This window comes from Lissotriton helveticus, chromosome 7 (genome assembly GCF_964261635.1).
Source record: "Lissotriton helveticus chromosome 7, aLisHel1.1, whole genome shotgun sequence".
Lineage (NCBI taxonomy): Eukaryota > Metazoa > Chordata > Amphibia > Caudata > Salamandridae > Lissotriton > Lissotriton helveticus.
In genome coordinates this window covers 1,569,432,031-1,569,460,004 of record NC_136068.1, presented here as the reverse complement: position 1 = coordinate 1,569,460,004, position 27,974 = coordinate 1,569,432,031, and the positions used below count along the sequence as shown (strand labels likewise).

The 27,974-nt window shown below is 47.3% G+C and overlaps 1 protein-coding gene across 2 annotated transcripts in view; it reads left to right on the top strand.

Annotated features, from left to right (window-relative positions):
• Positions 1-5,616: 5,616 nt before the first annotated feature.
• The window catches only part of MYBPC2 (myosin binding protein C2), a 252,762-nt gene continuing 230,404 nt past the window's right edge, over positions 5,617-27,974 (top strand). The window contains exon 1 of one of the 2 annotated variants that reach the window (XM_078655074.1): positions 5,617-5,704. In XM_078655074.1, the coding sequence (XP_078511200.1) occupies positions 5,683-5,704 (22 nt within the window). In that variant the 5' untranslated portion in view covers positions 5,617-5,682. The remainder of the gene's footprint in view (positions 5,705-27,974) is intronic. The other variant, XM_078655075.1, reaches the window with a different exon arrangement.

Sequence of the window (27,974 nt, the reverse complement as noted above, 5' to 3'; positions counted from 1 at the left end):
AAAAAGGGTCCGTTTTCACTGTAAAAATAAAGTGTATCCATGTTGCGTTTTGAGCCATTTTCTGTTGCGAGCACTAGGCCTACCCACACAAGTGAGGTACCATTTTTATCGGGATAGTTACGATAACACAGAATCGAAGAGCAACTGTTATTACCTATTGACTTTTAATGCACTTCTGCCTTCCAAATGAAAGACAATGTGTAAAAAATAAGTCATTTTGAAAAATGACCTATAATTCTCATGCTAGTATGGGTACTCTCAATTTCGGTATTGTGCAAATATCTACTGTTTCTAAACTCTATATGTTGTTACAATTTCAGAAATACATAGGTGTCTTTCATACCGATGTTGCGTCAAAACAAGGGTCCCCTGAATAAATAAATAACTCAACCCCTAGGTCAGGGAAAAAACACTATGAGAGTAACAACCCAGGCGGCATTAAATGTTTGTTAAAGTAATAATGGAGGGCACAGGACCAATTTCAGAGTGGAGAACACAGTGTTTTATTCTCAATACACATAATTAAAATATATTTAATAAAAAATCACAAGAAATAAAAATGCAAAAACATCATGCAAAGTTTAAAGATGTACAGAATTTTAAAACATGTTTTATATTAACATAACATAAAAAACCAATTCCATCAATACAAAATATTCAAGACAATAAAATAAAGCAAAAAGGAGTGTTTTATCGACGCGCGTTTCGGCGACCAGCGCCTTCTTCAGGACAAGGAACACTCAGTTACTATAGGTACGTCTAATAAGGCATCAAATAATTGTCGTTTTATACGGTCCGAATTGGATCCCACATTTGGAAAGGTAATTTTTAAATTATCAAGATGAAATCGACGTGTCCCATATACACAGGGGATAAATGTCAATCTTCTACGTTGATATAAAGGGGTTACTTAAAATGCAGTATTGCAATTGATACCGAGCCGATATTAAGAAAGGTCAATTCCTCAGGAAGTTAATATTTGATCTAGTTTCCGATAGTGTCGTGCCGGGGCCTCCGCAGTTACTAAGCTTGATTATCGATATGGATACACTCGTACGGGCAATGCCGAAACTGACGATAAAACGAGTGGTGTGCGGCGGAGGCTGGCTGCTGTGCGAAGTCCTTCCGGGTCAAAGGGGACGTCAAATGCCGTAAATACCGATGTTTCCATGTATATATTTTCCCAAATTAATATCCATATACCATGTACATAATAAAAAAACATTGCAAGACACTGCTCAGTTATTGGCTCTGGGTTCGTCAGGTTCTTGGTGAACCTACAAGTCCTATATATCCTCACAACCAGAGAGGTCCAGCGGATGTAACGGTATATTGCTTTCAAACTGGTGTCATAATTAGAAGAAGTTACAGGTGAAAACCTTGACACAATTGATTGTTTTTTCAACTCATTTTCAATTTTTCCTATATTCAACTGTTAGTTTCAATAAAGAAACCTTGAAGGATCTACACAAATGGCCCCTTGCTGAATTCAGAATGTTGTCTACTTTTCTAAAATGTATAGCTTTCCAGGATCCATTATTGCTTTCATACCCATTTCTACCATTAATTGGAAGGAGGTTGAAAGCACAAATAAATAGCAAAAATAGGCTATGTCCAAGAAAAAGGCCAAAACTGTGTAAAAAGTGTTGTTTTTTTTACAAAAGTCTGCTTGTCCCTGAAAGCTGTGAAATGGTGGTTTCAGCACCTCAGCCCCTTCGTTGATACCATTTGTAGGGAAAAAATGGACACTTTCATCTGTAGCTCTTTTTTCCCATTTTTCAAAAAAACAACAACATTTTGCTATATTTTGGCTAATTTCTGGGTCCCGTCCAGGGGAATCCAAAAAACCCTGGGTGCCTTTAGAATCCCCATGATGTTGGAAGAAAAGAACACAAATTTGGCATGGACACCTTAGCAGGCAAGGGGTTAAAAGACCATTTACTTGTTAATGAGGCTTAGTTGTTCTTTCACACCTTCTTAGAGCCCCTGAGCTTCACTCTGCCAATTAATGGAAGAATTAGACGCCCCCCCCCCCGAAATTTTTATTACCCCCCCCTCCCCACTCCCCCTGAAATTCCACTCTAGTCGTGTGTCTGTACCAGCATCGGTTATAATGAATGCAGGGTGGGCTTTCCCACACAAAAAAGCCTCTTAGAAGTGACACAGTGAAATCTACAAGATTTCACTGGGCCACTTCTAGGACGCCACAGCTTCAAAACCTTACTTCTGCTTGGAGCAGACGTAAGGAGTGATGTAGCACAATGCGAATCGGCCTCCCCATGCATTGCTGGAGTTACGTCCTGCTTGCTACATGACTCCAGTAATGCTTGACTTTTGCTCCAACAGATGCGTCCGAAATTTCAGACGCATATGTCAATCCTTGCGCCATGGTGCGCCGTATTGTAAATATGCCGCATCCTTGATGGTGCCAGGGTTTCTCAAGGTGGCGCAGGGAAAGTGATGCACCTCTACAGATCGTCAATTTCTTGTATATCAGCCCTTCAGTGTTTAAGCCAAGCCTCTGATACCCGATTCGGGTCAAGTTTAGCTATATAAAACTCTGGGGGAAAAACTACACTGAGTCCTAATAAAATGGTAACTGTACACTGACCAGTTGCAGTAGTAAGTTAGAATAGAAACGTGGTCAGTAATATCATATACAAAGAACGCTTATTACTATTAAGGTATGGAAGCTGGTTTACCAGGCAGCAAACTGAAAGAGTACAGGTTGGTTTTATCTAAGTATCAGGCAGGGTTCAGGGAAAAGACAGGGACCATCGATCAGGTGTTAAGGCTATGCTGCCTGTATTGGAAATATGTCATCATCCGCAGAGGTAATTTATATGTTACCTTTGTAGATTTACGAGCAGCATTTGACCTCATTCCTCGTGATTTACTTTGGAAATCACTGAAAAAGCAGGGGTTCCCAGGTGACCTATTGAAACTAGTGATTGGATTACACCAGAATAACTATGCTAGGGTAAGATGGGGCCCAAATGGTGAACTCACAGATGCAATCCCTATCAAGAGAGGAGTGCGCCAAGAGTGCGTGCTGGCGCCTACACTCTTCTCCCTTTTTGTTAACGATATTGCAGTTTATATGGAGAATTGTGACAACGACTCACCTCGCCTGGGGGGGGGAACGAGTTCCGTCCCTCCTCTTTGCGGATGACACGATTCTCATTTCACAAACCCCACGGGGCCTACAGATCCTATTACATAGGTTCGAACAGTATTGTATCACAAAAGGGTTAGAAATTAATGTAAAAAAGACCAAATATATGGCTCTTAATCCTCATAAAAGTTTCAAAAAAAACCTAATGCTGAATGGAGAAAAGCTTGATTATGAACAAAGTTTTACTTATTTGGGGGTACTATTAGATTCATCATTAAATTGGAGACCCCAATTAGAAAAATCAAAAATTGTGTTCAAACAAAATTGTCTTCCGATACTGAAAAGACATAATAAATGTGCAAATAAGGCAGTCACCCCAGCTTTAGAGCTCTTTAGATGCAAGGTCCAGTCAGCAGTTTTGTACGGGGCAGAACTCTGGGGACCAGTGTGTAGAAAGACCTTTGAAATCGTGGAGAACAAGTTCATAAGGGGATTACTAAAGGTTCCTAATAACACTCCATTACTACCCCTACTCCTCGATATGAACATACGACGCACCGATCTACATGCAATATTAAGACCGCTATTGTTATGGGTCAGGTTGTGGATTACCCCTGAGTTAATTGAATATAAAAATGGACTGGTTGAAGTTTTGAAATTAGATAATGGCAATAAGATTTCTTGGTTTAAACATGTCAAAACATGGTTAACAAAATTGGGTTTATCCCATTTTTGGAGCCAGCCAGAATCTTTGACCGTGTCCTCAAAGAAAATAGTCAAACTTTCTTTTTGGGCCCTTGTGAGCCATGACGCAGTATACGTTGGAGCGCATGGCCCCATAACTGAAAAATTTTTAATGGTAAAAAATGTGGCTCAGTTTGAAATGTTTCTTGATGAGATTCAGCCACCATTGGCGAAAATCTTGTATCTAAAATATAGGTATGGTATACTAAGAACTCGAGAAACCGAGACAAAATGGGGGGAAATTAGTAACGATAAATGCACTTTATGCACAAATAATGTAAGAGAAGACATTCTTCACATTCTTTTTTTTTTTGTTCAAGCTATGTAGAAACAAGAAGGAAATGGATAGTGCCATTGTGCCGTAATATCGGATCAACTTTGCATAAGGAAGCTGGTAGAATATTGATTACGGACACTAGTCAAGTAATTGTGTTTGGCATTAGTAGATTTCTCTTGGCTGTAAAATTCATTAGACAAAAATTGTCTCTGCCATTTTAAGCGTATTTACCGAGAATTGTTAACTGGCTGTTATAATTCAATTTAATGCTTTTTTTAACAATGTAAATATTTTAATAATTTTTTTTAACTATATTTATTGAAGTGTGTTTCAAGCCCCAACTCACGATTTATCTGTGTAGGGTTACGGTAATTACTTGGTTGTGCACCAGCACTTTTCTTGACTGTATATTTCTTTTGTACATCTGTCGATAATAATGTGGTCATATATATTATGTATTTTGTATATCTTTTATGATGCAACTGCAACGAAATAAAGGGTATTGAATTGAATTGAATTGAATTGAAAGAGTACAGGGAAAGTCTCCCTCGTATGTTTGTTCACATGTGACAAAAATGCCGTGCCTCGAGCTTGTGGGCACCATCGGCACGGTGCCGCCTCTTCGCATTTTGTTAAATTTACACAGCGCACACCAACTATCCACGTTGCGCAACAGGAAGACAGGTGGCAAACCATTGGCGGTGCTCGCGTTGCAACAAAGTAGGCTGGGAGTAGATGTGCTTGAGCCAAGAGCTGCTTATTGGCTGACGTAATAGCTCAGACCTGCCAGTAAATGTCCTTACTAATTGGGGAGGGGGGTGGTTGCGTCACTGTTTCTGGTAGGAGACCACGTAGGTCCCCGGTTGCCCAAAGGGAAATGGATTTGTCATGGGTCACCGGCCTGGCAATCATTATCAGACACTGTGCACTTGTGTGTTATGTTAAACGCATTTGTACAGTGCCTCCCATCGTTTGTGTGGTCCCGAGGCGCTTTAGGAATCTGGACGGTCTTTACAGTTCGAGGATTCACGTTGATCAGAGTCAAATTTTTCTGTTGACATTGTGTTTTCTATTGTTCAGATGTGAGCCCCGTGGAATAATGTTCGGCAAGGTTTGAGTAGACCACGTCACTTGGGTTTAGACTTAGTAAAGCGCACAGACAGACGCTCGAGTACGTATTGTGCGCTAAATACATCTAGCTACTATTATTGTCCCAAATTTTGCGAGGTTCTATTTGGGGTAGTGTACCAGCGCGCACTTTTCCCCCACGCATCGAAGGCGGCTGCAGGAAATCATCGGATTGGACCCCAGTGGCTCCTACTCTATTAATGCCTAGAGCCCCCCTCCCCCTTCCCATCCTCTCTGATTTAAGGAGCTGTATCGCACGGCTCAAGAATTTGGCATTGGGCCCTCGAGAGAGGGTGGGGCGGGTCAGGTGGCCTATGTCAGTCTCTCCCTGGGGACATGGGTAAGTCTTTAAAGAGGCCGGGGGTCTCTGGAGTGGCGAGTGTGTGCCTGGACCCGGGAGAGGGCATCATCCCCGACCATGCCTGAGCCAACGACAGTCGGTAGGACTCTACTGTGCATGGGGGTGTGATGTGGAGGCTGGGGGGCGAGAGCTGGGACGGGCTCCGGTCGGAGCAGCTGCGCACCGCGAGAACCAAACTCGTCGTCGAGAGAGAACGTGTGCTGGTTTTTACGTAAATCGCAAATAGACGTCTCAATTGCCTCTAGGCGCTTTGTGAACTTAGGCTGTGGATTTGAATTTGGTAAAAGAACCCAACTGAGAGGAGTCTGGTCTCTGGGGTCTAGAACTCAGATGGAGTGTGAGTGTGCCCTCACAGTGCCCGAGGCTGTGGGCCACCATCGTAGCGCACAAACGTGCTAAAAGGGTACAACTCTACCCTTGTCTCCTCGGCTAAGAGTGACAACATGGAATGTGATGGGGGATTGTGCTCCAAGTGTGGTTGACTCTAGGGCAGTGCGACTGGTGCCACCGCACGGTGACTTCAGGGGGCGCCCTGTTTGCAAGTTTATTTTGGTTTTAAAAACACCTGCTGCTTGTACATTGCCTCCAACAATTTCGAGGCAACAAAACATAAGTCAAGATAACTCCAGTAATTAATGTTCTTCCTGGAGATAGATCAAAGTTCCGTCTTGTTGAGGTTTTAACTGATCATAAAATAGTACAGAGGGTTAATATGCCAGCTGCAAAGAACGCGTACAATGCAGATCACAAAGTGCATATACGGTAATTACGTCAGAGGGTTACTGCTTTTCTAAGAGACATCCTTTTGTTACTTGCAGTTTATAAGTTAAAATCCTAATATAGAACAGTGAATTATTTATTAACATCATCAAAGAACTGCATGCACACTGCAAAGTATAGAATTGAACATAGATTAATGTGCAAAAAGGGTTAATTTTGGTAGAAGTAATTTCTCATTATTAAAGAGAATCCACAACTATGGTGTTCCATTTTAAATTCTGAGTTTGTGCTTTTCCAGAAGCTCTCAAAATACACTGCCTACCAGTATGGATGACATGTCACTCCTACACTGTGTAGTCCTCTGGCTTATGTAACGTTTCCTATACACGGAGTTTCACACGTATGATTGATTGTCTATGTGTAATGTGTGTGTGATGCAAAGTCCTCTGACGCCCTACATTGGTATGAGTGGCGCTACTTTAATTAAATGCATCTGAGAGAGAGTGGTTATGGAGACTTGAGGGGCACTGTTAAAAGGTGGTGGAGGGAATCCGTGGTGGAAGTGGTCATTGGGGGGCGCCAACAAACATTATTGCACCGGGCACCACCAGTGCTAAAGCCGGCCCTTTGTGGTTGAGAGAAGAGAAACGGATATATAAAACAAGGAGACATTGGGGGCACCCAGGCTGCAACTGTGTGTGTGTGTGAGGCACGGGTATCAGTCGTGGTGGGATGACTCAACCTTTCACCCTTCTTGGGTTGATAAAATGACCGCCAGTAATTTGGGTGACTGAGTGTGACACCTACATACAGGCTGCAGTGTGTGAGGGCTGCTGGGGTGGTTGCAGGTGACCCCCATATGGACATTTTTACTGTGATTCACCGTGAAAGGTCTCTGCATATTTCATGAGTGAACTGTAATAGAAATGAGGAAAGACTGTGAGAACAGAGAGGGAGGAAGTATCCGTGCTTGCCCTGCAGATCACAAGTGCCAGCATTTTTTTGGACAGCACATCTCAGCAGAACAGTAAAACTTGTAATTTAACACTTTTATTGGAACAGTCCCAGCAGTTCCTAGAAGGCGCCCAGGAGCTCGATATGATCTCATATAAAAACTGCAGACCAGTTTATAGGGCAGTGAAGTCAGAACAGGAGCAGCACTACTTAACCGACGCACCACTGATTGAGGCTATGGTGGCACTTTCTAACACGAGAGTGAGGTTATGGTGGCACTTTCTAACACGAGAGTGAGACTATGGTGGCACTTTTTAGTACAAGAGTGAAGCTATGGCAGCACTTTCTAGCACGAGATTAAGGCTATGGTGGCATTTCTATCGCAATAGTGAGGCTTTGGTGGCACTTTCTAGCACGAGAGTGAGGCTATGGTGGCATTTCTAGCTCAAGAGTGAGACTATGGTGGCACTTTTTAGTACAAGAGTGCAGCTATGGCAGCACTTTCTAGCACGAGATTAAAGCTATAGTGGCATTTCTAGCACAAGTGTGAGTCTATGGCGGCACTTTCTAGCACGGGAGTGAAGCTGTGGTGGTACTGTCTATCACAAGAGTGAGGCTATGGTGGAACTTTCTAGCATGAGAGTGAGACTATGGTGGTACTTTCTAGCACGAGAGTGAGACTATGGTGGCACATTCTAGCATAAGAGTGAGACTGTGGTGGCACTTCCTAGCACTAGAGTGAGACTGTTGTGGCACTTTCTAGCTGGAGAGTGAGACTATGGTGGCACTTCCTAGCACAGGATTAAGACAATGGTGACACTTTCTAGCAGAAGAGTGAGGCTATGGTGGCACTTTCTAGCATGAGAGTGAGACTATGGTGGTACTTTCTAGCACGAGAGTGAGACTATGGTGGCACATTCTAGCATAAGAGTGAGACTGTGGTGGCACTTCCTAGCACTAGAGTGAGACTGTTGTGGCACTTTCTAGCTGGAGAGTGAGACTATGGTGGCACTTCCTAGCACAGGATTTAGACAATGGTGACACTTTCTAGCACAGGAGTGAGGCAATGGTGGCACTTTTCTAGCACAGGAGTGAGACTATGATGGCACTTTCTACAAAAGTGAGACTTTGGTGGCGCTTATTAGCACAAGAGTGACACCTTGTTGGCACTTTCTAGCACAAGAGTGGGAATATGGTGGCACTTTCTAGCTCAAGAGTTGGACGTTTATCAGGACGATACTGGCATTTCTTAGCAGAAATGTAATACTTTCCATGGTCTCAACCTTTCAGTTTACACATAAAGTGCTGATGAGTTCAAGAACTCTTTGAATGGTGCATACATGTCTGCTGGTATGTGTGCATTAGTGACTTCATAGCCGGGACCCCGTGATCATGGTCGCAAGTATGTTTGCTAGTTTGCACGTGTAGTTGTATATAGGTGTGTTGGTCTGTCTGTGCATGTAAGCCTCTAGGACTGTTTCTCTAACTGCATATCTGCATGTATATGTGACCTCTGCGTACATACCTGCTGCATTACGTATGTCTTTGCGCAGGCAGTCTGCAAAAGCCCAACACCTTGGCTTTACCAGTGCTTGTTTAATGCTGCACACAATCGTGTGAGCTCAGGTTGAACTGTCTTCTAGAGATGGTTCTTCCACCGTGAAGCACGAGAGGCGAGCTTTTACCACACTACACAAGTATTTAAAGGTCAGAAGGAGCGGCTTCGGATTTATGACCCCTCTCACTTTAGCAAAGCTCCCTGAACTTTGCCACATAGTCACTTGATAGGCATAATATTATCCCACTTACATTCCACTGCCTGCCCTGGCCTGGCCTTTCTGCTTCTGCCTTGGTCCGATAACTCTTTCAGACCCAGACGAGAGATTACAATATACTGTGGTGAGAAGACCATAGTGATCCTTCAGCACAAGGGTCACAACAGAGAGAGACCCGTGTGCATCTTGTACACGTGCCCTGAGCTCCCTGTCCCAAGCGTGTTCTGATGCACTGGTGCACTCTGAACTCAGTATCAGACGACGGGGGATATCCAAAAGGGTTTATCACCACCAGAACGTCACTTTTTTGACGTTCTGGTGGCGATAACCTCTTCGGCTTATTTACAAGGTGGCCTTGTAAATACTGCCCTTTTCACGCAGCACTTAGCGTGAAAGGGGTAGGCAATGGATGTTACAGTGAGCTTTCCGCCGCAACACCCATTGCTTTTTGACCCTGGCCCCTATTTACAAGGCTGGCATAAATATGGGACAATGCCATAAATAAGACCAGGGAAAACCTGGTCTTAAACTGGTAAGTCTGAGAATGCGTCAAAATCCATGGAAGTTGGATGGGAACACCCACGCAATGCCCATGGAACTCAAAACTTATGGAACCACTCAAGGCCATGCAAAGTAGCCTTGCATAGCTTCAAAAATCTCACTTAAGGTTTGCGTCACGTATGTACCAGGTTGCGTGGTGCAAACAGGACAAAAACCGGGTCATAACTATGCCCCTCACTCTTTCTATTCAGAATACACCAATGTTCTGCTGAAAAACTTACATTATGCTTATGGGTGAATGTGTGCTTTACAAACACAATAGTGCAAAGACTTACATTCTGACTGGATGCAGAATATACCGATGCACTCATGCAAGTACCTGCATTTAGCTCCTGTATACAGAAGGCACCTGTGCAAGGGCACACACTGAGATTCTAGGCATGCATTTGGATTGCCCAGAATTGATTCTCCTACTTCCTACATGCTCCCTACCTGTGCAAATGAGTGTGAAGTGCACGTGTACCAACAGCAGCCCAATGAGTCTGTGTCCCCCACTGCACAATTAATGAATACATTATAATTGTTTTCAATTAAGCAGGGGGCTGGAGCCATTTGAAGGCAAGTTTTTGAAGGGCAGGGTATGCCACTGGGTACCTGCCAGGGGAAAAGGGGGGGCGAGGAGAGGATGATAGAGGGTGGTCGGGTAAAAAAAGGAGACCCGGTGTAGGGCTGCTTTGAAATGTTATCCCAGGCCCTCTTTTGATACCTGCGGCCACAGACAACATCAGAACTCTCCTAGACACTGGAGAGATCGCTACCCTGATTCTCTATCTCTCTGCAGCTTTCGACACAGTGTCCTACCACATCTTCCTGTACAGTCTCCACCAAATGGGGATCCAATGGAAAGACCTCAAATGGGTCTCTTCCTTCCTTTCCGGACGTACCCAAAGCATCCGCTTCTCACCTTTCACCTCGGGAACAAAAAACATCATATTGCCAAGTCCAACAAGGTTCTTCCCTCACCCTGACCTTTTTCTACACATATCACCTGTAGCCACCCTGGTCAGGTTCCACAGCATGAACAGAATCTCCTACACGGACGACACTCAGCTCATCCTCTCGCTCTCCTCAGGCCTGACTAACATCAAATCTAACTTCCACAGGTGCATGACCAGCGTCGCAAGCTGGATGCAAAGCAGATAACTCAAACTCAACACAGACAAAACAGAAATACTCGGGAAAAACAACTCCCTGTGGGTCGACTCTTGGTGGCCAACAGAGCTCGGCTCCACATCCACAAAGCACTGAAGAAACCTCGGAATAATACTCAATAGCAAGCTCTCGAAAAGGAAGCAGATATACTCGGTCTCATCCTCCTGCTTCCTCAGCCCGCGCTTGCTCAGAAAATTATTCAAATGGCTCCCCTTTGAAGGCAGATGCACTGTCACGCAGGCCCGCACCACTAGCAGCCCTGACTAGGGCTACTCCCTCTACATGGGAATCACCTCTAAATTACTTAACAGACTCCAGACCATCCAGAATGCAGCAGCCAGACTCATCCTCGACCTCCTGAGGCAGACCCACATCTTCCACCACTTCAAAAGTCTACACTGGCTTCCAGCCAGCAAACGGTGCCAGTTCAAAGTGCTCACCAACGCCTACAAAGCCCTTCACAACAAGGGACCAGCCGACCACATAGGGTGAACTTCCATCAACCTACTTGCAAACTTCCCTCATCTCCCCTATCCTTGGCCCACACACCCGCATCCCCAGAAGCAGGAGCGAATGCAGTGCTTTCTCACACCTTATCTTATCTTATCTTATCTTATCTTAATCGAAACTTATAAAGCGCGCGGCCACCCAGAGGTTTCATGGCGCTGATCAGGCAGGAGTCACACCACGGGAAGTCACCCAAGAGCTTGCTCGTATAACCAAGTTTTAAGCAATCTTCTGAACGACAGGAGGTTATTGCTCATCCGGATTGGTAGTGGTAGAGAGTTCCAGAATGATGGGGCGATATGAGAAAACCTACATCCCCCCTGGCGTTTAAGATTGAAAGTAGGAACAAACAGGAGCTGAAGATGGGCCGAGCGGAGGTTACGAAAGGGTACGTGTCTGACTATTCTGCAACTAATGAATGTTGGGCTATTGCCGTGCAAAGCTTTAAAGATGATGCACTCAGTTTTGAAGGCGATGCGTTGGGTCAGAGGGAGCCAATGAAGTTTATCCAGTAGTGGTCTGGCAGATGACCATCTAGGTTGTTTATGAATTAGCCTGGTGGCCTGGTTTTGAACCAATTGGAGACGCTTGAGTAGGCCCAGAGGGAGGCCCAGGTAAATGGAGTTAGAAAAATCTAGACGTGAGTAAGCAGATGGGCAATTTTCCTGATCCTCCGTAACTGATATAGACAGGAAGAGACCACTGCGCCCACTTGACCTTTAAGAGAGAGGTCAGCGTTGATAGTGACCCCTAGGCTTTTTACCGACGGAGCCAATAGTGGGGTCCCCAGACAAGTGCACTCTTCCCGGGCAGGATTAATTCAGTCTTGCCCGGGTTGAGTTTCACAGCCACGTCCTGCCATGGCCTCCCCTCCACCTCCGCATATCCCCCACCCTGCAGGAGATCAAGAAGGACCTGAAGACCTGACTCTTTTACTTAATGTGTCTCAGCAGCAAATTGTCTTCCCTCAGCGCCTGGATACCCTCACGGGTGATAAGCAATGCTTAATAAATCTTGATTGATTGATTGTAATCGGACTTGCTGAAAGCGTGTGCTACCCTGATCTCTATGCATGCTTTTGTGCTCCATTCCTAACCTGCATCCCAGGATCTTCTTACCCTTTCATCCTCTGCTTGTTCTTTTTCCTTCTCTCGCTACTTAAGGTCTTCTACCTACATCTATACTTCAAAAATTTTAATGCAGGGCTTTGCCTACATTGGCAGACAGTGTATGCACCAAAGTGGTAAAAGACCACAAAATGTGTGAATGTGTGCTAACCAAATTAGAGTATTATAATTCAACATAACATAATGTTTGGCGCAATGTCCTGGTGACACAAATATTTCCAATTATTATTATTATTAAAGGCAATTTCTATGGCGCAACTAAGCCCAATGGGCGTCAAGGCGCATAACCAAATAGTAACAGCTGTTAAAAATACCACTATACAGCTATACAACTATTGCGGGTAGGCCTTGACGAAATACCAGGTTTTAAGCGCCTTTTTAAAAGAGGAGAGAGAGGACTGTGTCTTAATATCTTGGGGGAGAGAGTTCCACAGCTTTGGTGCAACAATTGAGAATGCCCTATCTCCCCATCGTGCTCTTTTGGCTCGAGGGACGACCAACAGGTTCAACTCAGCAGATCTAAGCGCTCTCCCCGGCTGGTAGGGAGTAAGCAAGGCGCTTAAAGGGTGCGTAGATCTTTCTGACAGAGCTCTATAAGCTAAGCAAAGAATCTTAAACGAGATCCTCAGTTGAATAGGAAGCCAGTGAAGAGTCTTTCTGGCCATAGTGGCAGAAGAAGTATTGGGAAGTGCTAGGACAAAACGGGCCGCAGCATTTTGTACAATTTGTAGCCGCTGGGTGAGCCCCTTGTTGGCATCTGCATAGAGTGCATTGCAGTAATCCAACCTGGAGCCCACCAATGCCACTACTATCTGCTTCCGTGCTGGGAGAGAAAGATAATGAAGAATTCTCCTGAGTATTTTTATGACTCCCCAGCAGGTAGCGACCGTGCGATTAACCTGTAGGGTCATAGACAGCGAGGTGTCAAAGATAACGCCGAGATTTCTGGCTGACTGGGAGGGAGAAGGACAAGTTCCCAGCGCAGACGGCCACCACTCAGTAGACCAGATATCCTGGTCCTTGCCAAAGACCAGGATCTCAGTTTTATCGCCGTTCAACTTCAGAGAATTCTGAAGCATCCAGTCAGATACTGTCTGCATACAGATTCTGAAGTTGGCGGCGGATGTAGATACTGAGTGGGCTAATGACACCATAATTTGAGTGTCATCGGCGTATGACACCACTTCCATCCCCTGAGATTTTACTAGCCTCGCAAGGGGTGCAACATAAATGTTAAATAGGGTCGGACTCAGGGCCGACCCTTGGGGCACCCCACATTGCAAGGATTTGACGGGGGATAGAAATTCGCCGAGCTTGACTCTCTGCTCTCTATGTTGTAAAAAAGAGTGCAGAAGGTTAAGAGCCACACCTGAGATCCCTGCCTCCCTCAACCGGGATGTTAAAATGGAAGGAGACAGGGTATCAAATGCTGCGGTAAGGTCCAAAAGGACCAATACCGTAGTGTGTCCGGCATCTACCTTCATACGGATGTTGTTTACCACCATGGTCAACGCAGACTCCGTACTATGGACTTTGCGAAAGCCATGTTGGGATCCATCAAGATACCCAGATGAGTCAAGAAAAGTAGAAAGATGACAATTGAGGTAAGACTCAAGTATTTTTGCGGGAGCGGGTAACAGCGAAATAGGTCTAAAGTTTTTCAGCTGTTCCGGGTCCAGCGTGGGCTTCTTGAGTAATGGCTTAACTATCGCCCTCTTCCACGATAAAGGGAAGATGCCTTGGGTGATAGATCCATTCATCACCTCTAGCAAAGGTGGCAACAAAGTGGCTCTGCAATCCTTCAGGATTTTCAGAGGACATGGGTCCAGAGGGGATGAGGATTTGATCCTATCAAGAAGATTGTCAAGTTTATCCAAAGTAAGGGGCGGAAAGTCCGTTAGGGTGTTAGCATGGTCACTAGACCAGGCTTCCAAGCTCTTCAGGATTTGAAAAGAGGAATCATCCATATTAGTTCTTTGCGTTTCCAGAGCCGTATAGATATCATCAATCTTCTTATAGAAGAACTCTGATATGTTATCGCAAAGCTCCTGTGAGCCCACTACTGGATCCGGCACCTGAAGAGTACAAAGTGAGTCCACGATCTTAAATATCTCACTAGAAGAGGTAAGGGAAGTAGTGAGATTGGTAAAATATAGCTGTTTTTCTTTAATGACCGAGGACTTATAGTCAACTAGCAATTTCTTATGTAATTCCCTATCCTGTGGATCCCAGTTTTTCCTCCATTTCCTCTCTTGTCTTCTGCATCCCTGTCGTAGAAGTCTAAGAGATTCCGTATACCAGGGAGCAGTGGGTTTACGGCGCGCAGAGTATCTATAAGACAATGGAGCTAGTTCGTCCACCGCCCTGGAGATCGAATCAGAGAATAGTTCGGCTCCTTCATCCACATCCCCTGAAACAGAGTAGCTGTCATTGTTTATAAATGGTGCAACAGCATCATTCGTAAAGTTTTTAAAGCTCCTCTTTGGTCCTCTATTAAAATTGCAAGGATCAATCTTTCCTTCCAGAGAATAAGTCATCTGAAGAGGAATGGCGAGATGATCAGACCATACTGAGGATACCGGAGTGTCTACAGATAGTCTATCATCATTGGTAAAGACTCCGTCCAAAATATGGCCCGCCCGATGTGTAGGAGTCTTTACAAGTTGGATACAATCACAGGCCGCCAGCGCATCCACCAACCTGGTGGAATCATGGTCCTCCAAATTATCCAAATGGAAATTAAAGTCTCCAAGGATGGCCAGGCGAGGGTTACCGAAATATGGTTCAAGGATTCTAAGAAGATCCTCGGTAAATGATGCTCTGGAACCAGGGGGTCTATATAAAAGGATTCCAGAGAAGGAGACCGAAGGGGCACATAATATTGAAAAATGTAGGGCCTCAAAAGAGTCCGAGACTGAAGTCAGAGGTTTAATCGTACATTGCAAAGCAATACTGCAAAGAATGGCCAATCCACCTCCTCTTCGTCTGAGTCTGTCATATCGAAACAGATTGTACCCTTCAGGAATGGCCATTAAAAGATCGTGACCAGAGGACTCAGAAGCCCAAGTTTCAGTAACAAACATCCACTCCGGCTTCCTATCTGTCACAAACTCATGGAAGGCAATATTGTTCTTAATGATGGACCTAGCATTGATCAAAAATCCATTCTTTATTATTGGACTCTCAGAGGAGCTGAAGCTGCTCCTGTGTGCTGATAAGGGGAGCATAGGGGGTAAAACGGCAGAGTCACACGTATGACAACAAGAGGAGTGCCGAATACCCTCAGGAGAGAATTTGTGGGTACAGGGTAAAATGTCAGGCTTAAGGGCTAATAGCTCTAATATAGAATAGTAAAAAGGTACCTCAAAATGAAGGAACGATGGTCCAGAGTCCAGCCCGTCCTCAGCGCGGACGGGCGCAGACGGGCTGAACTCTGGCGTAACTCCGGCGTTATTCCGGCGTTCCCGCTGCGCGTGTCCGCTGCGCGTCAGCGTGACCTCCATTTAAAGGCTTCTAGCGTCCTTTTGACGACTAGAGCGCACTGTGAGCCCCGACCGCCCCAAGATGGCCGCCACCGGTGAATCCACACCGGGAAATGAGTCAGGAAAGAGGTCCGCCCAACAGCGGTGGTTTTCAAATTTTATCGTGCAAGCAATGGGGACAGGTAAGAATAGGCAGAAAGTAAATGTCAGCTCAATAAAATCGGACATAAACAAAGGGGGATTAAAAATGCGCGAGTGGCCGCTCTTCAATCAGAGACCACCCGCAATGCGCACAATCAAAGCAGAATAGCTGAAATTACCCAGCCGCCTAATTTTCCCTCCTTTAAAGGCTTCTAGCGTCCTTTTGACGACTAGAGCGCGCTGTGAGCCCCGACCGCCCCAAGATGGCCGCCACCGGTGAATCCACACCGGGAAATGAGTCAGGAAAGAGGTCCGCCCAACAGCGGTGGTTTTCAAATTTTATCGTGCAAGCAATGGGGACAGGTAAGAATAGGCAGAAAGTAAATGTCAGCTCAATAAAATCGGACATAAACAAAGGGGGATTAAAAATGCGCGAGTGGCCGCTCTTCAATCAGAGACCACCCGCAATGCGCACAATCAAAGCAGAATAGCTGAAATTGAAGGGCCATATTTACAAATCTTGTGTTCCAATGCAAACCTTATCAAAACATTTTTTGTTCGATTTACTTTCCAGCACAAAACTTGTTTTGCGCTGGAAAGCTGCCTAAAAGTAAACCAAAGAGGCGCATAGCACTTTGTGATGCTTTACATTACTCTGCACTAGAGGGTGTTCCAGGGGCGTAACACAGGCCCCCGCATCCCCCGCAGTGCGGGGGGGGGCGCAAGCTCAAGGAGGCCCCCTCAGCACTGCACTTCGGCCTGAGAGCTCCTAATAGAGTCCGGAGGGGGCACCTCCACATACCTGGCAGGGGGGCCCCTCAATTATCGCAACGCCACTGGGGTGTTCCATGCGTGGGAGATATGCGTTCCTGCGCTACCACCCATGGTTTTTGACACGAAAGCCCCAATACTAATAATAGTAAACAGAGTTTTGCGCCAAAAAATTACACTGATTGAAAGTAGGCGGTAAAAAGGAGAAATGCTTTTATTTCTCCACTCTTTTCCAACTTTGCATGTGTGCTGCACTGTACAGCACACATACAAAGTAGAGGGGGGCTACCCAACAAATTAAGGGTGAGAGCCGATCCAAAGTCAAGCCAAGGGTCTGGCTCGGATCTTAGAGCCTGTGCATGAGCCGGGCCCTGAAAATGTTTTCCATGTAAATCATAGACCAAACATCACTTAAAAAATGATAAAGTCTCTTCAAAATTCAGAAAGTTTATTTCTTTAGCAAGTGGGAGCTTTGACATTAATAAGTCACTTTATACTGCTGTACTGAGAAGTAATGTGTCAAAAGTGATAGTTTTGAAACATGAAGCACTAGTGAACTTAAACGCAAGGCAATTGTCATGTAAACTGTGCACATGGCCCAGATTATTATATAGCAACATTCCTTATGTTAAGGCTTTGTTGTTATCGCTTGTGCACTTTTTATATAGCTCCAACTCGACCGAAGGTATTAGAGCACTTTACTCAAGCATCCTTTCCATTAAACAAGGTCTAGCAAAGAGGATCCGTGGATGACGGATCAAAAGAGCCTAGCCAAGGACATACAGGTGTTTCACCAATTGGGTGGAAACCAACCTCTGTTAGCCGAAAAGAAACATTTCTTTTCTTGAGTCCCCTCACTCACCGAGGGTGGCCTCTAGGTGACATGCTTCATCATTGGGGCCATCCCAAGCATCTACTGCTTGGGGCGTACTGTGACTTGAAGAGTTACGTAGTTTGTGAGGATATGTGTAGTGCAGTGTAGGGGGAGTGGTGTAAGTGATATTTAAAAATGTTACCTAACTAGTGAGCCAAAGTTTTATTCCTTCTCCCAGTTGGCAAAGATAAAAAGGGGTTAATAAAATGGAAAAATAACTGTTATGTAATTAGAATCCCTAGTATTGTGTCGACATGTTTCGAGGTATCCCCTAAACCTCTTCTTCAGGGCACCAAAGGGACCAGCCCCTTGTGTACCACTCCGTGTAGGACCTATAGTTAAGTGAAAATAAAGATAATGAATGCACACCTATTGTGTGAGCATTTTGAAAAAATACATACGGTTGATTCTGAACAAGTAGTATTTATTTTATGGCCAAATTGCTCCTCATGGTCTGTCTGGGTGGAGGTGCCTATAGAACCTGTGCTCAGCAACCCTCCGTCAATACGACCTACTCGTTCCCAGGGTGGACCGCATCCCGGAGTGGTACACAAGGGGCTAGTTTTCGTTTACCTACATTTTGTGGCAAGTATTCCACAGCTAACCACCGGGGAATGTTATGCTAGAGACCACTTCTGCCCACCCGGCCACCCCCAGAGTCCAAGTGGCACCTCCCATCGAGGATTCCGAAACTTAGGTGGAGAAACCTCTCCACCCTAGAGTAGAACACTAGGGGTGTCGGTGCGCTGTGTTACTCCAAAATTGGTAATGCATCGCTCTGAAATTTTTTAAATGCAGGGATGTGCTGTATTCACAAAATATATGGCCCACCCTTGCGTTTCCTCTAGTGCTGGCGCTAAAATAAAAGCTGCCTCGCGCTAGCGCAGGCTACCCTTACTCCATGTTGCAAGGGTGCCTGCACTGCAGGGGCAAATGTTATTGTGCAGGAAGGGCCACTTTCCTGCACATAAACAGTCTTTAAAGGCGATTTGCTGTGTCAATGTGTGCTGCAGAATGCAGCCCATATAAAAAGATCAAATACGAGGAGAAATTCATAATTTCTCCTACTATTACTATCCTAAGACCAGGGGGCATATTAGCAAGGCGGGCGATATGAAATTATCGCCACTTTTGCGGCCGTTTTCGGCAGAGAAGCGGCGCTAATTTCATCGCCCTATTAGCAAGCTGTCGCTAACAGCCGTTAACATCAGTTTGTAGGCGATAGCGAGCGGTTTGGGGCCCGCTTTGCATGTCAGCGATATTTATCGCTAATGACATGCAAAGTGGGCGTACCCAACCTGTTAGCGACTGAAAGCAGTCGTTAACATTGCTGTCGCCTATTATCAACGCAGGCGTAGCGATTAAAAAATCGCTGAAAACTAACGCCTGCTCAGACCACTTCTTAGCCTGTATATCCAATGGGAGGCCCTATTGGACCCTATTGGCGTTAATGCCTGAATATCGCTGGATTTCCAGCAATATTCACGCATTAAGCCGCTATCGCCGGATATTTTATTGCATTTGGGATAAACATTGCTAATAGCACGTTATCTCTGCGATAAAATTCGGCGATGCACGGCGATAGAAAAAATGTCGCTAAGCTTATTTAGCGATAAATATATCGCTAGTTGTTGATAATATGCCCCCAGGTTTTATCTGGCCTTAGTTTTTGGCTCTGGCCCATCCTTGTAAATATGGAGCAGAGTCAAAAGGCAATGGGTGTTGCGGTGGAATGCACACCGCAAAACTCATTGCACACACCTTTCACACTAAGAGATGCATGAAAAGGGGCCTTATTTACAAGGTAGGTTTAAGCCATGTTAAGTAGCTTAACGTCACCTTGTAAATAAGGTGAAGGGAATATTGCCAACAGAACGTCACTAAAAGTGACGTTTTGTTGGCGATATCCCCTTGTAACTATGCCCCTAAATGTGCCAGATTTACTTCTGCCGTCCTACCAGAGTTCTGTAAACATGTCAGATTTCACACTGTCACCCTGGTGTATAACTTTAAATATGCCAGGTTTACCCTTGTCATCTTGTTGGAGAACTCTAAATGTGCCGACCTGGTGAAGTATTATAAATGTGCAGGATTTCCCTTCGCCATGGGGGAGATCTGTACATGTGCCAAACTTCCCACTGCCATCCTGGTGAATAAATTTGCCATATTTCCATCTAATGCCCTGGGGGAGAATTGTAAATTCGCCAGATTTCCATTTGCTGTCCTGGTGCAGTATTATAAATGTGCAAGATTTCCCTTTTGAAATGAAATGAAAAAAAGATTTTTTAAGCGCTCCTAATACCGGTCAATACGAAAGACAACACTTGTGAAGAATTAAGGATAGCAGGGGGAGTTTACTGGTTAAAAAGCCAGGTTTTTAATGCCTTTCTAAAGGCCAATAGATAAGTACTTCTTTTAAGATTGAGGGACAGAGAGTTTCAAAGTCTAGCAGAGCAGACTACTAAGCTTCTGCCACACCAAGATGAGCTTTTAAATCTATGGATCACTAAATTGTAGGAAGAAGCGGATCGCAAGGATCACTAAATTGTAGGGAGAAGCAGAACGCAAGGATCATTAAATTGTAGGAAGAAGCGGATCGCAAGGATCACTAAATTGTAGGGAGTAGCGGAACGCAAGGATCATTAAATTGTAGGAAGAAGCGGATCGCAAGGATCACTAAATTGTAGGGAGTAGCGGAACGCAAGGATCATTAAATTGTAGGAAGAAGCGGATCGCAATGATCTCGCTGGAGTGTGGTACTGAGATTTTTGTGTGAGATATTGTGGGCCAAAATCATGCAGGGACTTAAATGCAATGCACAATGCTTTAAAATCAAGACTCCTAATGGGAAGACAAAGCAACTGCTTAAGGGATTGGGCGCTGATTTATATTTGTGAATATTCATCAGCAACCTAGAGCTGCATTTTGGACAATCTGTAACTTTTCCACCATTGGAGAGATCTGCACATGGGCCAAATGTCCCACTGCCATCCTGATGGCTAAATTTGGCAATTTCCATCTGCCGCCCCCCGTGGAGCACTATAAATGTACCATTCCCCTGTGTCACCATTGTGAAGAACTGTAAACGTGACAGATTTCTCACTCGTATATTAGCAGAGAACATTGAAGATATGTCACCCCTACCCCCCCCAGCCCAGATTACTCACCGCGCAAAACTCAAAGGGGCACATTTCCAATGTTCAACGCGAAGCAGTAGAGAAATCAAGAATGACTGCGTAGCATGAAAGGGGCGTTCATACTTTCCCACTGTGCGTATGTGCTTTTAGTCAGCACACGTGCAAAGTTGGAAACGTTTTGAGAAAGGAAAGTTTTGGCGCAAAGTCCTGTCTATAAACATTAGTAGATAAGGCTTTGCCTCTAAACTTTGGGAAGTTGCATGTGAATGTCCATGTACGACCCCTTGATGCAATGTAGCTCAAATAATCATTAAAGGCCACATTTCAGGCAAAACAGGTGTTGGGCTAGAAAGTAAATAGTTTACCCTGGCTTTGCGAGTTTCCATCCCTTTTTGTGACTGAGCCAGTGTAAAGACTTGATCACAGTGCCCCGGAAGGGCTCAGAGAGCCCTCCGCCGCCCGCAGCCCGGATGGAGCCGCGGAATTTTCCTCAGCCAAGCTCTCGAGCAGCCCTTAGTCCCTACAAAGAGACTGCAGCGCAGAGAGTACCTTCAGGCCCCGCTGCTGCAGTGCTGCTGCGCAGCGTGACGAGGTGATGACGTGACCTCTCACCCCCGTTCAGAGTGTTATAAAAAAACTGAGCATGACAGGTAACCAGCTGCCGTCCCAGGGGTGAAAGGTTAGAACTTAAGAGTGATTACCAGCACATGCCATTGCTAGGCACCAGCTGCCAGCAGGAAAACACCTGTAGCAATATAACTGCCCCCAACCAGGAGGCACCAGCACGTGCAGCAACACACCTGCACCCACTAAAAGGTACGGGTGCAACAGCCCCCTGCACCCAGGGGCGAAATGGCACTGCGGGCACTCGGGCATGGGCCGAAGGGCCAGTGTCTCAGTGCCCTCTGTGGACCCCCCCCCCCCTTTCCCAGTGCACACAGAGCACTGACAGGGAGGGGAACGCAGCCTCGCTGTGCGATCAGCTGTGGCCTCTCCTTGACCCCCTGACCTGCCAAGCAATCACGCTGATGGTGGGCTGGGGAGGGGTGATTGTCAGCAAGAATCGGCCTCCCAGGGGGCCAGGTGTTGCTCAGGCCATCGAGCCATTTTCACCCAGGCCCCCCCAAACAGTGTTTGCATTAACATCCTACCCCAAGCTCTTCTCATTCAGGGCATAGTGGGCGAGGAAGAATGGGTCTCGCTGTGGGGGCCTGGTGATTTTGGGAACTCGCACCATCTTCACCTTAGACTTAGATGGATGGCCCAGCAGCTGTGTTTTTTGCTTTATCCCTTATCTGGCCAGCCCATTGCCCTGAGGCATTGAAGGGCTGGGGAGTGCCGAGTAATTTACAAATAGCTGGGGCCTCTCTGTTTTTCAGATGCTTCTGCGCTGGAGGGCTAGGGAATGATTTTTTAATAGAAAGGGGCCTCACTTTTTTCAGATGCTCCTGCGCTGGAGGGCTGGTGAATCATTTTTTAAAAGAAAGGGGCCTCACTGTTTTCAGATGGTCCTGAGCTGGAGGGCTGGGGAATAATTTTGTAATAGAAAGAGGCCTCTCTGCTTTTCGGGTGCTCCTGTGCTGGAGGGCTGGGAAATAATTTTTTAATAGAAAGGGGCCTCACTGTTTTCAGATGGTCCTGAGCTGGAGGGCTGGGGAATAATTTTGTAATAGAAAGGGGCCTCGCTGATTTTCAGATGCTCCTGCGCAGGAGGGCTAGGAAATAATGTTTTAATAGAAAGGGGCCTTGCTGTTTTTCAGGTGCTCCTGCGCTGGGGAATTATTTTTTAATAGAAAGGGGCCTCGCAGTTTTTCAGATGCTCCTGTGCTGGAGGGCTGGGGAATAATTTTTTAATAGAAAGGGACCTCGCAGTTTTTCAGATGCTCCTGTGCTGGAGGGCTGGGGAATAATTTTTTAATAGAAAGGGACCTCGCAGTTTTTCAGGTGCTCCTGTGCTGGAGGGCTGGGGAATAATTTTTTAATAGAAAGGGGCCTCGCTGTTTTTCAGTTGCCCAGCTTCTAGGACATTGTCACCTTAGTCCTGTGTCCTTGCCAAGAACAATATCCTCCTACTTACATTCCTTGAGTATTTCATGAAAGGGCGCACCTGCGAATGTGGGCCACGCCCGCAATTGCAGGCCACGCCCTGCGAATGCGGGCCACGCCCTGCGAATGTGGGCCACTTTTTTCATCAGTGTCCGAGCCAAATTGTGATCCCAATCAGACCCTGCACCCACCAAGGAAGTATATGCAGCAACACTTGCACTACCACCACAGAGGCACGAGCAGCAACCTTCTTGCATCCACCAAGGAGGCACGCGGATCGATACTTCGGCACCCACCAAGGAAGCACGTGCAGCAACCTTCCTCCATCCAAAAGGGAGGCACGCAGAACGACCCTTCTACATCCACCGTAGAGGTATGCACATCTATACTTCTGATCCCTCTCCCTATCAAGGAGGCACATGAATCAATACTCCTTCCCCCTACCCACCACAAAGGAGGCACATACAGCAACAATCTTGCCTACACCAAAGAAGCACGCACAGTAACCCTTCTGCAGCCACAAAAGAGCCACTTGCAGCACCAAGGAATCACATAAGCGATACTCCTGCGACAACATGGAGGAAACTGCAGTGACACTCCTGCAGCCACCACAGACGGACATGCAGTGACACTCCTGCATCCATCAAGAAGGCACCTGCTGCCACATTTTTTCACCCACCAAGGGAGCACAAGCAGCAGCATTTTTTCGCCCACCAAGGAAGCACATGGAGCAGCACTCTTGCTCCCACCAAGGGAGCACATGCAGCAGCGCGCTTGCGCCCACCAAGGAAGCACATGGAGCAGCGCTCTTGCGCCCACCAAGTCAGCACATTGAGGAGCGCTCTTGAGCCCACCAAGGAAGCACATGGAGCAGCGCTCTTACGCCTGCCAAGGAAGCATATACATCAGTGCTCTTGCGCCCACCAAGGGAGCACATGCAGCAGCACTCTTGTGGCCACCAATATGGCACATACAGCAGCACTTTTGCACCCACCAAATGAGCACTTGCAGCAGCTCTCTTGCACCCAAGTGAGGCAGATGCAGCAGTGCTGTTGCACCCACCAAGGGAGGACATGCAGCAGCACTCTTGCGCCCATCAAGGGAGCACATGCAGCAGCACTCTTGCGCCCACCAAGGGAACACATGCAGCAGTACTCTTGTGCCCACCAAGGGAGCACATTCAGCAGCATGCTCATGAACTCCAAGGGAGCACTTGCAGCAGTGCTTTTGCATCCACCAAGGGAACACATGTAGCAGCAATCTTTCACCCAGCAAGGGAGCACATGCAGCAGCAATCTTTCACCCAGCACGGGAGCACATGCAGGAGGCTCTTTCTCCCACCAAGGAAGAAAATGGAGCACCACTCCTGCATCCATCAAGAGAGCACATGCAGCAGCGCCCTTGCGCCCAACAAGGAAGCAAATTCATCAGCGGTCTTGCACCTGCCAAGGGAGCACATGCAACAGCACTATTGTGCCCACCATGGGAGCACCTGCAGCAGCAACTCTCGCACCCACTAAGGGAGCACATGCAGCTGCAGTCTTGCATTCACCAAGGAAGCATATGCAACAGTACTGTTGCACCCACCAAGGGAGCACATGCAGCAGCAGTCTTGCATTCACCAAGGAAGCACATGCAACAGTACTGTTGCACCCACCAAGGGAGCACATGCAGCAGCAATCTTGCATTCACCAATGGAGCGCATGCAGCAGCACTCTTGCGCCTACCAAGGGAGCACATGCACCAGCGCTCTTGCTCCCACCAAAGGAGCACACATGCAGCAGCGCTCTTGTGCTCCCCACAGGAGCACATGCGGCAGTACTCTTGCACCCACCAAGGGAGCACATGCAGCAGCAGTCTTGCATTCACCAAGGAAGCACATGCATCAATACTGTTGCACCCACCAAGGGAGCACATCCAGCAGCGATCTGGCATTCTCCAAGGGAGCACATGCAGCAGTTCTCCTGGCCAACCAAGAAAGAACATGCAAGAACACTTCTGCACCAGCAAGGGAGAAAATGCAGCAGCAATGCTCTTGCGCCCACCAAGGGAGGACATACAGCAACGCTCTTGCACCCACCAAGGGAGCACATGCAACAGTGGTCTGGTGCCCATCAAAGTTGCACATGCAGCTGCGCTCTTGCACCCACCAAAGGTGTATACATGCAGCAGCACTCTTTTACCCATCAAGGGAGTACGTGCAGCAACACTCTTACGTCCTCCAAAAAAGCAAATGCAGCAGTGCTCTTGCATCCACCAAGGGAGCACATACAACAGTGATCTGGTGCCTACCAAAGTCGCACATGCAGCTGCGCTGTTACACCCACCAAAGGAGCACATGCAGCAGCACTTTGCACCCATCAAAGGAGCACTTGCAGCAGTGCTCTTACACCCAAGTGAAGCAGATGTAGCAGTGCTCCTGCGCCCACCTAAGGAACGTATGCAGCAATGCTCTTGCATCCACCAAGGGAGCACATTCAGCTGCATGCTTGTGCCCACCAAGGGAGCACATGCAACAGCGCTTTTGCACCCACCAAGGGAGCACATGCTGCAGGCTGTTGATCCTACCAAGGAAGCAAAGGGAGCACCACTCTTGCATCCACCAAAGGAGCACATGCAGCAGTGCTCTTGCACCCACCAAGATAGCACATGCAGTAGCACTCTTGCTCCAACCAAGGGAGCACATGCAGCATGCTCTTGCGCCGACCAAGGGAGAAAATGGAGCAGCACTCTTGCATCCACCAAGGGAGGAAATGCAGCAGAGCCCTTGCACCCACCAAGGTAGCACATGCAGCAGCACTCTTGCTCCAACCAAGGGAGCACATGCAGCAGGCTCTTGCATCGACCAAGGGAGAAAATGGAGTACCACTCTTGCATCCACCATGGGAGGAAATGCAGCCGCGCCCTTGCACTCACCAAGGGAGCACATGCAGCAGCGCTCTTGAGCTCACCAAGGAAGCACATGCAGCAGTAACTCGTGCACCCACTAAGGGAGCACATGAAGCAGCTCTCTTGCACACACCTAGCGAGCATATGCAGCAGCTCTCTTGCCCCAACCAAAAAAGCACATGCAGCAGCGCTCTTTCACCCACCATGGGAGCACATGCAGCAGCACTCTTGTACCCACCTAGGGAGCACATGCATCAGCACTCTTGCACCCACCAAGGGTGCATATGCATCAGAACTCTTGTACCCACCAAAGTAGCATGTGCAGTAGTACTCTAGCGCCCACCAAAGAAAAACATGCAGCAGTGCTCTTGCGCCCACCAAGGAAGCACACGCAATAGCGGCCTTGCTTCCACCAAGGGAGCACATGCAGCTGCTCTCTTGAGGCCGCCAAGGAAGGAGCGCTCTTGTGTCCTCCAAGGGTGGACATGCAGCAAAGCTCTTGCGCCCACCAAGGAAGCACATGGAACAGTGCTCTGGTGCCCACCAAAGTAGCATATGCAGCAGCTTCAACACCCTCTGCATGCCCCACAAGATCTACAAGAAAAACGGTCACCCAGGCCCTCGTCAGCAGCAGGTTAGACTACGGAAACCTCGGCCAAACTCCTGGAAACAGGAGCCTCGGCCAAACTCCTGAAACAACTACAACGCATACAGAACGCCTCTGCTTGGTTGCTGCTTGGCATCCTTCGCCACAGCCACATCACACCCCACCATAGAGAGCTACACTGGCTTCCTGTCAACAAGAGGATCACCTTCAAGCTCCTCACCGACGCACACAAAGCACTCCACAACACCGGACTGGCATACCTCAACAGACAACTCACCTTCTACACCTCGCCCTCGCCACCGTTCCCCGCATCCGAAGAGCGACCACCGGCGGCAGATCGTTCTCCCACCTTGCCGCCAAAACCTGGAACACCCTCCTCATCCTCCTACGGCAGACCCAGGGCCTACTTACCTTCAGGAGGTTACTCAAGACCTGGCTATTCGAGCAGTAGCATCACCCCTCCCCCCAGTGCCTTGAAACCCTCACGGGTGAGTAGTACGCTTTACAAATGCTCTGATTGATTGATTGATCTTGCACCCACCAAAGGAGCACATGCAGCACCAGTCTTGTGCCAATCAAGGGAGCACATGCAGCAACACTCTTATACCCACCAAAAGAGCATATGCAGCAGCGCTTTTGCATCCACCAAGGGAGCACATGCAGCAGCACTCTTGCCCCCATCAAGGGAGAACATGCAGCAGCACTCTTGCTCTTACCAATGGAGCACATGCAGCAGGCTCTTGCACCCATCAGGAGAGAAAATGGAGCACCATTCTTGCATCCACCAAGTGACCACATGCAGCAGCACCCTTGCTCCCACCAAGGAAATGCGTCAGCGGTCTTTCACTTGCCAAGGGAGCACATGCAGCAGCACTCTTGCACCCACCAAAGGAGCACATGCAGCATCGCTCTTGCACCCACCAAGAGAGCATATGCAGCCGTAATCTTGCACCCACCAAGGAAGAACATGCAGCAGCGTTCTTGCACCCACCAAGGGAGCACATGCAGCAGCGCTCTTGTGCCCACCAAGGGAGCACATGCAGCAACAACCATTGCACCCACCAAGGGAGCACATGCACACCTGGCAAGCATATGCAGCAGTACTCTTGCGCCCACCAAGGGAGCACATGCAGCAGCGCTCTTGCGCCCACTAAGGGAGCACATGCTGCAGTGCTCTTGCACCCACCAAGGGACAACATGCTGCAGCGCTATTGCACCCACCAAGGGAGCACATGCAGCAGCGCTCTTGCCCTCAGCAAGAGAGCACATGCAGCTTCACTCCCTGCGCCCACCAAGGGAGCACATTCAGCAGCACCCTTGTGCCCACCAAGGGAGCACATGCAGCAGTGCTTTTGCACCCACCAAGGAAGCACATACAGCAGCACTCTTGTGCCCACCAAGAGAGCACATGCAGCAGCACTCTTGCACCCACCAAGGGAGCACATACAGCAGCGCTCTTGCGCCCACCAAGGAAGCACATGCATCAGCGGTCTTACACCTGCCAAGGAAACACATGCAGCAGCACTCTTGCGCCCACCAAAGGAGCACATGCAGCATTGCTCTTGCACCCACCAAGAGAGCATATGCAGCCGTAATCTTGCACCTA